General features: G+C 41.8%; 1 protein-coding gene across 1 annotated transcript in view; it reads left to right on the top strand.

Moving 5' to 3' along the window:
• The window catches only part of ubr1 (ubiquitin protein ligase E3 component n-recognin 1), a 155,467-nt gene that overhangs the window by 1,853 nt on the left and 140,530 nt on the right, over positions 1-13,084 (top strand). The window contains exon 2 of the mRNA XM_078406202.1: positions 12,335-12,591. Coding sequence (XP_078262328.1) covers positions 12,335-12,591 — 257 coding nt within the window. The remainder of the gene's footprint in view (positions 1-12,334; positions 12,592-13,084) is intronic.

The following is a 13,084-nucleotide window of genomic DNA, read 5'->3' as shown; positions in this document are numbered from 1 at the left end:
TGCTATGGAGGGCGTGCAGCGTAGGTTCACTAGGTTAATTCCCGGAATGGCGGGACTGTCGTATGTTGAAAGGCTGGAGCGATTGGGCTTGCATACACTGGAATTTAGAAGGATGAGGGGGGATCTTATTGAAACATATAAGATAATTAGGGGATTGGACACATTAGAGGCAGGAAACATGTTCCCAATGTTGGGGGAGTCCAGAACAAGGGGCCACAGTTTAAGAATAAGGGGTAGGCCATTTAGAACGGAGATGAGGAATAACTTTTTCAGTCAGAGAGTGGTGAAGGTGTGGAATTCTCTGCCTCAGAAGGCAGTGGAGGCCAGTTCGTTGGATGCTTTCAAGAGAGAGCTGGATAGAGCTCTTAAGGATAGCGGAGTGAGGGGGTATGGGGAGAAGGCAGGAACGGGGTACTGATTGAGAGTGATCAGCCATGATCGCATTGAATGGCGGTGCTGGCTCGAAGGGCTGAATGGCCTACTCCTGCACCTATTGTCTATTGTCTATTGTCAATCAGATTATCAATCTCCCTCTTGTACTCTGACTCATCGTGACCCATTATTCATCCAACAATGATTGTATCATCATCTTATTAAAAAAATGAAGTTGTAGCTATGTCTGGCTCCATAATGATTGGTAGACAGAGAGTCGAGCAAGGGACTGAGCACTAGACTTGCGGTGCTCCTGTGCTGATGTTCGACGAGGAGGAAGCCTGTTGCCAATTGGTACTGATTGCTGTCTGCCGATGAGGGTGTCAAGGATCCACCTGCATAGGGATGAGCGGAGACCCTGTTCCCTGAGTTTGATGATGGGTCTAGAGAGGATGACAGCAAGTTGTTATTGTCCAAGTGGAGAGCTAGCAAGATTGCATCTGCTGTTGATCTGCTGTCATGGTAGGTGAATTGTAGTGGGTCCAGGTCCTGACTGAGGCAGGAGTTGATATGCTTCATAACTGACCTCTCAAAGCACTTCATCACAGCAGTCATGATTGCCGTTGGTCGGTAGTCATTAAGTCAAGTCACCTTGCGCTTCTTGGACACAGATATTATGGACATTGTTTTAAAGCATATGGGGACCTCGGGGGAGGGGTTGAAGAGGTTGCAGCCAGCTAGTCAGTGCATGTTTTGAAAACATGGCCAGGCACATCCTCAGGGTTGGTTGCTTTCTCATAGTTCACCCTCGTGAAGGACTTCTGACATTTACCTCAGTGACTGAGACCACTGTGTTCTTAGAGACTCTGGGGGCTTGAGAAGATGCATTGAACTCCCTTTTGAAGAGACAATAGAAAGCATTGACCCTGTCTGGGAGTGATGCTTTGCTCTCATTTGAGCTACTTGGTTTCTCCCTATGGGGAAATAAAGGCATGCAAACCCTGCCTAACATCCGTTTGATCCACCATTTCAGACTAAAAGTACATCTTTGCTTTCTTGATGGACTTCTCAAGGTTGTTCCTGGACTTTTTATGACCCTGTATTGACAGACTTGAATGCCTGAGAATACACTATTCCATACATTTCCTGATGAAGTCAGTACAACCGTGACGTATTCGATAAGGACTGTTGTTGAGTCTTTGAACATTTACCAATGCCAGACAGTCGCTCCTCTGCCTTCCCCCGACTAGCACTGTATAATCCTAACCGTGGGTGCTGTGCTCTTTGATCCCTGCCTATTCGTGGAAAAGGGAGTGCAGCCAGATGATTCGATCGGCATCTTTGCTGATTGCAGTGGTGTGGAGTGCTTGATTTTCTTCTGCTGTGGAAAGTTTGCAGTGAGTTCTTCAAGTCCCCAGCTCTGATAGGGAAGGCGCTGAGGGACAATGTAAAGGACAGATGATGTTTTAGGCTCTTCTCCACTTGAAATGTCACCTGTCCATTTCCCTCCACTGATGCTACTTGACCTGCTGAGTTCCTTCAGCAGTTTGTTCTTTAATCCCATGCTTTACTGAAAATATCAGTTTCACTGTTTTTGACAAGCATTCATTTTTTTTGGAAGACATCAAAACTGATAGTAGGACAAGATTGTTGAATAATCAAAATGAAGTAAACTACATATTTTCTTCCTTTTTTGTTGCTTTAAATACATAAAAACAGAAACATAGAAAATAGGTGCAGGAGGAGGCCATTCAGCCCTTCGAACCAGCACCATCATTCATTGTGATCATGGCAGTCTTGCATTAATTGCCCAGGGCATTTATGGACTGAATTTGTAAACTGATTTTAACAGTATGCTGTCTGTGCGTCTTTTAAAATCTATCATGTGGTTCTAAATCAAATATCAGCATTACCAAAAATAAATATCGTGATAGCAAATGAAAATGTTAAAAAAAAAAAAAATGCTGAAATAAAATTCTGGAAAAGCTTGGTATGTCAAGCAGGATCTGCGGAGAGTGAAACACTTAACATTTCAGGCCTTTGACCCTTGTTCAGATATGTTTATATTTCAGGTTTAATAGTAAGCATCCATTATCATACCAAGTGTTGTTTACATTTGTCCTGGTACAATTTTGTGTACTTTACATTGTTGAATCATTTGCTGGTTTTGTTAATGGGTCTGGAAATTTGCCCTTACACAGCTGATGATGCCTGAGGTATCCATATCAGTATATTCATGGTCAGTTAATTCAGACCAGAATAGGAATTAATCCAGTGTTTGGAGACACAGATTGCAGATTTTGGAATCGTGATAAAAAAATAAACTACTGGACGGACAGTGGATCGTGCAGCCTCTGAATAAACATAGAAACATAGAAAATAGGTGCAGGAGTAGGCCATTCGGCCCTTCGAGCCTGCACCGCCATTCAATATGATCATGGCTGATCATCCAGCTCAGTAACCTGTACCTGCCTTCTCTCCATACCCACTGATCCCTTTAGCCACAAGGGCCACATCTAACTCCCTCTTAAATATAGCCAATGAACTGGCCTCAACTACCTTCTGTGGCAGAGAATTCCACAGACTCACCACTCTCTGTGTGAAGAAATGTTTTCTCATCTCGGTCCTAAAAGACTTCCCCCTTATCCTTAAGCTGTGTCCCCTGGTTCTGGACTCCCCCAACATCGGGAACAATCTTCCTGCATCTAGCCTCTCCAACCCCTTAAGAATTTTATATGTTTCTATAAGATCGCCCCTCAGTCTTCTAAATTCCAGTGAGTACAAGCCTAGTCTATCCAGTCTTTCTTCATATGAAAGTCCCGCCATCCCAGGGATCAATGCAAATGGACAAAGAACGTTTTGAGTCGGGGCTCTTTAGACTGAAGAAGAGACCCAATCCAAAATGTCATATGTCCATTTCCCTCCGTAGATGCAACCCAATCCACTGAGTTCCTGCAGTAGTTTGATTTCTGATCCTATCCTTGACTGTTTTGCAAATGTCAGTTGGCATTTATTTGCTTTAAAAAGTGTTAAATATATCGCAGAATTGTTCTGCCGTTTTTGTTAAATCTTTGTCTATAGTTATAAAAATGAAAAATATTGGAATATACATTATCTAAATAATGAAATTTGGTACAAAAGCCATGAAAAGCTTAAACTGAGATTTTTCTGGGTATGAATGTTCACCAGTGCTGTCATGTTGGCTTAGTATGCAAATTATCTTCCTTGGAATTAATGAAACCAGTCCCTCTCTAGTTTAAACCATTGAGTGTAATTGTGCCTTTGTCCAAGTATGATTTTATGGTGTTTTCCATTTTGCCCCATGAGTAAATTGGAGTTTACTTTCAAGGATATTGCTTTTATGGGATTTTATAACCTGTTCAGGGTATTGTGCTCTTTGAAAAAGGGACTTTTGTCAGGAGTATCATACTCACTGTTAAATAAAATTGGTGACAGCACCTTGAATGTAGAACATGTTAGTAAGTTAATTTTCCTTCCATCGGATGTGTGAAAATGTTGTTTTCTTTGACTGATGATTCATTTCCAAAATAAATAAGTAATTGGTTAAGCTGGAAATAAGGAAGTAAAAGTGACATTGTTTCAACAACAATAAATATACAATAAATTATTAGTCATTCTAATTATGCACAACCATGATAGTACAAAAATACATTGAGCAACCATAGTAGTGGTTCAGTACTGAGGTAGGTTTGTGCAGGGAAGTTCAAGAACCTGATGTGGTTTATGATATTTTGTGTACCTGATTACAATTTAGTTTTCTGGAGAGAAGTTCATAATTCATAGGAGCAGAGTTAGCCCATTCGACCCATCAAGTCTACTCTGCCATTCAATCATTGCTGATCTATCTTTCCTTTTTAACCCCATTCTCCTGCCTTCTTCCTGTAACCTTTCGACACCCTTACTAATCAAGAACCTATCAATCTCTGCTTTAAAAATACCTAAAGACTTGGCCTCCACAGCCATCTGTGGCAATGAATTTCACAGATTCACCACCCTCTGGCTAAAGAAATTAACCAGAAGCATTGGTGTGCTTTCTTGGCCATTGCTTCAACATGGCTGGCCCAGGAAAGGTTGCTGGTGATATTTACTCCAAGGAACTCCTTTCAACCATCTCTACTTTGGTGCCATCAATGTATATACATACATAGGTATGTGTACCACTTCGTTTCCTGAAATTGATCACAGTGTCATTTGTCTTGTTGCAAAGGTGGTTATATTGACACTAGGTTACAAGGTTCTCAATCTTTTTCCTATACACTGTCTTGTCATTATTTGATATCTGCTGCACTATGGTGGTATTGTCTGCTGCACTATGGTGATTTGTCCTTGCTACCGATTCAACCTGCAAATTAACCTTTTGGGATTCCTGTACTAGCACTCCCAAGACCCTTTGCACCTCTGATTTCCGAATCCTTTCCCCATTTAGAAAATAGTCGACGACACCTTTATTCTTACTACCAAAGCGCACTACTTGTCTACGCATTTATTCTTACTATCAAAGAGCCTGACCACATGATTTGGTATGCTGCATTCCATTGGCCACTTCTTTGCCCATTGTCCCAACCCGTCCAAGTCCTTCTACAACAGACCTTTATCAGCAGCAACCATCACTGACCTCATCATCTCCGGCGATCTACCCCCCAGTGCCTCCAATCTCATAGTTCCCCAGCCCCGCACGGCCCGATTCTACCTCCTACCCAAAATCCACAAACATAACTGTCCTGGCAGACCCATTGTCTCTGCCGGCTCATGCCCCACCGAACTTATCTCTACCTACCTCGACTCCATCCTATCCCCCCTGGTTAAATCCCTCCCCACCTACGTCCAAGACACCTCACACGCTCTCCATCTCCTTGATAACTTCCGGTTCCCAGGCCCCCACTCCCTCACTTTCACCATGGATGTCCAGTCACTCTACACTTCCATCCCCCACAAGGATGGTCTCGAAGCCCTCCGTTTCTTTCTCGACCGTAGAACCAGCCAATCCCCATCGACCAACACTCTCCTCCGCCAAGCAGAGCTGGCTCTTAACCTCAACAACTTCTCCTTTGACTCCTCCCACTTCCTCCAAACCAGAGGCGTAGCTATGGGCACTCGCATGGGCCCTAGCTACGCCTGCCTCTTTGTCGGGTACGTCGAACAATCCCTGTTCCAGACGTACACTGGCCCCATCCCCGAACTCTACCTCCGCTACATCAACTACTGTATTGGTGCTACCTCTTGCACCCATACAGAACTCACTGACTTCATACACTTCACCTCCAATTTCCATCCTGCCCTTAAATATATCTGGACTATATCTGACATCTCCCTCCCGTTTCTGGACCTCACCATCTCCATCACAGGAGACAGACTAGTGACGGACATTTACTATAAACCCACTGACTCGCACAGCTATCTGGACTACACTTCTTCCCACCTGGTCCCCTGCAAAAAGTCTATCCCCTACTCCCAATTCCTCCGTCTACGCCGAATCTGCGCCCGGGATGAGGTGTTTCACACTAGGGCTTCCGAGATGTCCTCGTTCTTCAGAAAACGGGGCTTCCCCTCCTCCATTATAGATGAGGCTCTCACTAGGGTCTCTTCTACATCCCGCAGCTCCACTCTTGCTCCCCCTCCCCCCACTCGCAACAAGGACAGAATCCCCCTCGTTCTCACCTTCCACCCCACCAGCCAGCAGATCCAACATATCATCCACCAACATTTCCGTCACCTACAACCGGACCCCACCACTGGCCATATCCTCCCCTCTCTGCGTTCCGCAGAGACCGTTCCCTCCGTAACTCCCTGGTCCACTCGTCCCTTCCTACCCAAACCACCCCAACCCCGGGCACTTTCCCCTGCAACCGCACGAGATGCAACACCTGTCCCTTTACCTCCCCCCTCAACTCCATCCAAGGACCCAAACAGTCTTTCCAGGTGAGACAAAGGTTCACCTGCACCTCCTCCAACCTCATCTATTGCATCCGCTGCTCTAGATGTCAACTTATTTACATCGGCGAAACCAAACGCAGGCTCGGCGATCCCTTCGCTGAACACCTGCGCTCGGTCCGCATTAACAAAACTGATCTCCCGGTGGCCGAGCACTTTAACTCCCCCTCCCATTCCCAGTCTGACCTTTCTGTCATGGGCCTCCTCCGGTGCCATAGTGAGGCCCACCGGAAATTGGAGGAACAGCACCTCATATTTCGCCTGGGCAGTTTGCAGCCCGGTGGTATGAACGTCGACTTCTCCAACTTTAGATAGTTCCTCTGTCCATCCCTTCCCCTCCTCCTTCCCAGATCTCCCTCTATCTTCCTGTCTCCACCTATATCCTTCCTTTGTCCCGCCCCCCTGACATCAGTCTGAAGAAGGGTCTCGACCCGAAACGTCACCCATTCCTTCTCTCCAGAGATGCTGCCTGACCTGCTGAGTTACTCCAGCATTTTGTGAATAAATCGATTTGTACCAGCATCTGCAGTTATTTTCTTATACTACAAGTCCTTCTACATACTCCCTGCTTTCTCTACACTACCTGCCCCTCCACAAAATAGGAAAAAAATTCCCTTTAATTCATTCTGATGTAATGAAGAGTCTTTCCATGAAGAGAACACATTTAGTTATTAGCCAAAACTTCATTAACACAATTGTTATACTATCACAGAACATGAAGCATTGGAGTATCTCAGCAGGTCAGGCAGCATCTCTGGAGGACATGGATAGGCAATGTTTCAGATCAGCTATTCATATTACCTCCAGAGTCTTGCCTGATCTGGTGAGTTAATCCAGCACTTGTGTGTTTTATGCAAAATTCAAGCATCTACAATTCTATGAGTCTCCTGCTATACTACCATATCTTGTCCAAAGCTTAGGAAAACCTTTAGGGATTCCCCCCCCCCCCCCTATTTTGTGGAGGGGCAGGTAGTGTAGAGAAAGCAGGGAGTATGTAGAAGGACTTGGACTTTGTATTATGTGAGGGGTGGGGGGGGGGACCTACCACAGTATTGAACCACTACGATGGTTGCTAAATGTATTTTTGTACTATCATGGTCATAATTTAACAACATACTAAAAACAACAAAGAAAGAAAAGAATGAGACAGACTGTTGGCGAGGCTGCCATTGTACGGCGCCACCCGGTGACAGATTGGGAGTGCTGGTATAGAATTTCCAAAAGATTAATTTGCAGCAGTAAGGAAGGCAAATGCAATGCTAGTGATCATTTTGAGGGGACTAGAATATAAAAGCATGCGTTGTGCTGAGCCCCTCTCTAAGGCATTGGTGAGGCCACGTTTGGAATATTGTGAGGAGTTTTGGGTCCCATATCTGAGGTAGGATGTGTTGGTGTTGGAGAGAGGCCTGAGGAGGATTACGAGAATCTATGTAATTCATTGCCACAGATGGCTGTGGAGGCCAAGACTTTGGGTATTTTTAAAGTGGAGATTGATAGGTTCTTGATTAGTAAGGGCGTCAAAGGTTACAGGGAGAAAGCAGGAGAATGGGGTTGAGAGGGAAAAATAGATCAGCCATGATTACATGGCAGAGTAGGCTCGATGGGCCTAATTCTGCTCCGATGACTTATGGTTTTATTACTGCTGGGAAGTCTGAATTACATTGTTATAACAAAATCCAAGATGTGTTAACAATAATTGCTAAATTTGCAGTCTTTGGGGAAAGAAGCCATTTGGAAATAGTTAAACCAAGGACATTGCTCATAAATTGGGACATCAATTCATGGGCGGTGGCTTTACCAGCAAAGTGGATGTATATTATTGTGCCGTGGTAAGTTATACAGTGTAAGTTTCAAGCTGAAGACAGTTTAACTGTGAATTGGAATGTGCAAGGTATCTCTGAATTTGATAATTTAAGAATGTAACTTTATGTAATGGTTGGAGAGTTTTTAACATCAAACATAAGACAATAAGGTGGGGGTTTTTTGTTGCATTTTAGGTGCATTTTGTTACCTAGACCTTTGGATATCTATTTCACCAGATTCCATTCCTTAAATTCATCTTGTTGCCTGACATTGTTATCCACTTATTTCCATCATATCCAAAAATGTATTGTGCTCAGTAATGACTATACTTAACGAGAATATATCCAGTCTTGGGTAGAGAATTCCAAAGGTTTATAATCCATGGAGATTTTTTAATATTGCTATTAAGGTTCTTCCCCATCTCCCATCAATGGTTCTTTAATCTCCAACAACAGGAAACATTCCTTGGCATCTACCTACCAACCAAGTCAATTCCTCTTGGAATCTTTTCTGGTCTCAACGAAATCACCTCTTATTCATCCAAACTTCTCCAATGATTACAGGATACTTTCATTCACTCTTCAAAGATCAGCCCTCTTTAGTGATTTGATGTTATGCTGATTCCGAGGCAAATGTATCTTTCCTTTAGTTCCCCAGAGTTTCACGCATATTGCATGCGGGGTTTCAGCAAAATATTCTTACTTTTATCTGCCAGTTTCTTTGCAATAAAGGGCAACAGAACAATTGGCTTCCTAAACGAATGCAGAATTCTTTTTATGTTTACTTCCTGTATCTAGAAAAATCAGCATGTGACTTTACAGCAATATTTGCTCCTTTCTTACCGTTTAAATAAAGTTTTGGAGTAGAATGGAACAAGTAGTCACATTTTGTCACATTATACTCTATCTGCCAGCTTCTTGTCTACTTACTAAACCTATTGATATCTTCTTGCAGATTCTTTGTGCCTACCTCACAGTGAACTGGCAGGTTAACTGGCCCAGATTTTACTAGTATTTAGAAGCTTTAGTTTCTCCAATAAATTCCTCACTGACATAAATTAGGCCCTTGTATCTAAACAGTACCTGGTACGTTTATTAAGACTTCTGTTATTTGTTTAATTGTCATTTCCTCATTTTCCATTATCATTTTTCTGTCATTGTCTCTGAAATTTGCACTTATTTTTACTACTGATATCCTTTTATATAAAACCTTGTATTTTTATTTCTTGTGCATTTTATGTTCATCAGTGAACTTTGGAACATAACAATGAAACACTCACAATCCTTTCACTTACTACTCTTCCTAGGAAAATACAAGCTGGTTTCTATCCTTTTTAATCTGAAAAATGAAAAAAAGCTAACATAGGAAACTTGAAGGAAAAATATGAAATACTCAACAGGTCAAACAGGCTCCATGGAAAAAGACAGTTAACACTAACCACATTTCACCCATCCTGAAAATCCTAAATTAAGATGATTACCTATTTCATGGAGTTTTTATTTCTCAATTTAATGTGCATCTGTTGAGAAATGTTGGATATTTTTAAATGTATGATGCATTGTGGTCTAATCTTTCAATCATCTTCAGCTAATTGGCGCTGAACTGTGTCTCTTTCCAACAGCTCACAAAACTTTTTTTACTTCATAACTTTTCTGCAGAAGATCCTTTATGATGAAATAAGTAATTTGCCTTGCATATTGAACAAGGTCACGTCCAAGATGACCTTTCTCTATTTGTATCATAATATATTAGCTTCGCTCAGATACAGCATGGAAACAGGCCCTTCTGCCTACCGAGTCCGTGCAGAAGAAAACAGCAGGTCGGGCAACATTTGTGGAGAGAAATGGACAGCCGACGTAAGGGATTGGGACCCTTCAGTCTGATGGAGTTAAAGGGATGTAGCTGGTAGAAGGAGGGATAGGGCAAGAGCTGGCAATCGATAGGTGGATCTCGGTAGGAGGAGTTGGCAGATGAATCAGATTGTGGGAGAGAAAGGTGGAGATAGTAACCAAAGCTGGAGGTGATAAGTGGAGAAGACCTATCTCTCCTTGGATCCCATGTGCTCTAACCTTCCAGAGCAGCCTACCATGTGCAACCTTGTTAAATGCCTTGCTGAAATCCATATATACGTCTACAGCTCTGTCCTTATCAAACTTTTTGGTCACATCTTCAAAAAAACAGATTTGTGAGACATGACCTCACACGTACAAAACCATGCTGACTATCCTTAATCAGCCCACATCCATATAAGTGCAGATATTATCTTATCCCTCAGAAGACTCTAGTAACTTTCCGACCACAGATATAAGACTCAAAGGCTTCGTAAGACATCTTTATTCTTGTTCTCAAATCTCCGTGTAATAAAAATCAGCTGATCATTTGTCTTTCTATTACCTTGCTACACTTGTTCGCTTTCAGGTATTCGTGTGCAGGGACTCTTGTGTCCCATTGATCAATATTATCAAATCTTTCGTCATTTAAAATTGATTGTTTTTCTCTCTTATGCATCAAAGAAATAAAAAAACTTTTCCCCACATTTATATTGCATCTGTTATGTGCTTGTCAATTTACTCAGCTTGTCCATAATCATTTGAAACAGCATTTCATCCTACTTGTTCAAGTCCTACCTAATTTAGTACCATCAACAAACTTGAGATATTACATCTGGTCTCCTCAGTTGAATTGTTGACATAGATCTAATGAAGATCAAATGTCGGGAGGCAAACACTGATTGCAATACCCCACTAGTCACAACCTTCCTGAGAAACATTACTTATTCCCGCTCTTTGTTTTCTGTTTTATAACCAATTCTCAAGCTGCCTGTATATTATTCACAGCTCCTTGCATTTAAACTTTGGCGATTTACCTCCTGTGTGGCACCTCACCAACTTATTTTAAGATCTTTAAAACCCCTCTGCTTGTTTCCATTCTTTATTGACAGGAAGTGTGTTGAAGAAAGCCATGTTGCTCTTTGCTGCCTCACTATAAGTGCTTCACTCTAACAAAAATCAGGGTTTTCTGTGTACTATATTTTCTGCAAATAAGTTGTGTACTCTGTGTACAAAACAGGATGTCTTAATGGAAGTTTGGTAAAATTTGAGACATTTTGGAGAGATTTCTATAAGAATACTTCTATACTTGTCACTAATTCTCACTCTGTCCCTGATCCAAAATACCACACAGTGAAATGGGCTAATAATTGAAATGTTTCTGAATGCTACTTATAGAACGGGTTGTTACAAAATACCAGCAGCAACTGCAAACACATTTAATATACTTTTGCATGCTATGAAGTTTAGTATTTCAATGATGTATAAACGTATTAATAGAAGTATTGATAATGGGGAAAGCTTGACATTTCTTTGATTTGATTGTTCATTTTCTGATTGATTAAATGATCTGTTGCAGATTATGTGGACATAAACAAGAGAAAGGATGTGATTTGTACTCATAACCTTTAAATATGCATCATGGGAGATGTGCCCTGATTAGAAGAATAGGATTCTTTGCCTTAGACCCTTTATTTAAAAATAGCATTATTTTGAAGTGGATAAAGATTCTGACTATCCACTCTGTAATTGCATCTAATCATTTTATTACTTCTAGCAGGTCACCCCACAGCCTCCAATGCTCTGGGGAAAACAACCCGAGTTTGTCCAACCTCTTTTTTTTTATAGCTAATATTTCTAATCCAGGCTCCATCCTGGTAAACCTCTTCTATGCCCTCTCCAAAGCCTCCACTTCCTTCCCATGGTGTGGCAACACAATAATTGTAATTGTGGCCAAACCCAAGTTTTATTCAGCTGCCACGTGAGTTCTCAACTTTTATACGTAATGAAGGAGAATTGAATGGGAGAACGATGGGAGAATTGAAGGTGGTGGTGTTTCCCTGTTCCCATTTGGTTTGAATTGTGGGCTGCGGAGGTGCAAGCTCTAATGTACGTGGGTAAAACATGACAAATACCAGCATAGACAGAGTCATCATGAAAGGAAAAGTAGGCAATGATAAAAATTAAGTATACATTTGTGTACGTTGAACTGGTTCTTTATGGGAATTTTATAGATTTTTTTAAGGTTAATTTTGCAAAAGCATTTTCAGCAAATGGGTTTTGATGATCTGGAATGACATTCAAACAGTGCACATTTGGTCCAAAAGGTAAGAGTGGGAAGCTTTGATTGCAACTGACAATTTTATTTTGTCTTGCAGAATTGGCAGGAAGGAGTTGATTTGCATTCGGGAATATATCAACACTTTATGAAATACGTCCCTTCAGTACGTTGTTCAGGCTCAGACGCCAAGGTACCCGAAGAGGAGCAGGCCTATCAGATATTATTTCAAACCTTGGAATGGTTTCTATTTGGAGAATCCCCCGAAGTTGGTTTTGCAAAGCTGGAACAAAACAACACCACATCACAGCTATGTGGCCGGGTTTTCAAAGGAGGAGAGACCACGTATTCCTGTCGGTGAGATGTACATTGAGCACAGCATTTTGCTCCTGATAACCTCTTGTGCTGTTTTGTATAAGTCTTCAACTATATTTTGACTGGACAGCACACAACAAACAGCTTTTCACTGTACCTCAGTACACATGACAATAATAAACTACTAAACTTAATTTCAGATTCATGTTTATTCATATTATACTGAACTTTATTTGAATCAATGAAATTGTACAATGTAAAAACAGTACACAGTTTAATAAGTAGTTTTAAGACCATAGGACACAGTAGCAGAATTAGGCCATTCGGCCCATTGAGTCTACTCAGCCATTCAATCATGGCTGACTTATTTTTCCCTCACTGGAGGTCATTACTCAATGCTTCCACAGGAACACCTGAGGTGGTTCAAGAGTGCATCTCCCATACCTTTCAGGGGCAATAAATCCTGGCTTCTGTCGCAACGGCATCTCAAAAATGAATTACAAAAAGATTCAAGGGAATGCAGCACTTGAGTACA

Source organism: Rhinoraja longicauda, chromosome 10, assembly GCF_053455715.1.
Source record: "Rhinoraja longicauda isolate Sanriku21f chromosome 10, sRhiLon1.1, whole genome shotgun sequence".
In the NCBI taxonomy this organism is placed as follows: Eukaryota; Metazoa; Chordata; class Chondrichthyes; order Rajiformes; family Arhynchobatidae; genus Rhinoraja; species Rhinoraja longicauda.
This window is presented reverse-complemented; position numbering and strand designations above follow the sequence as displayed.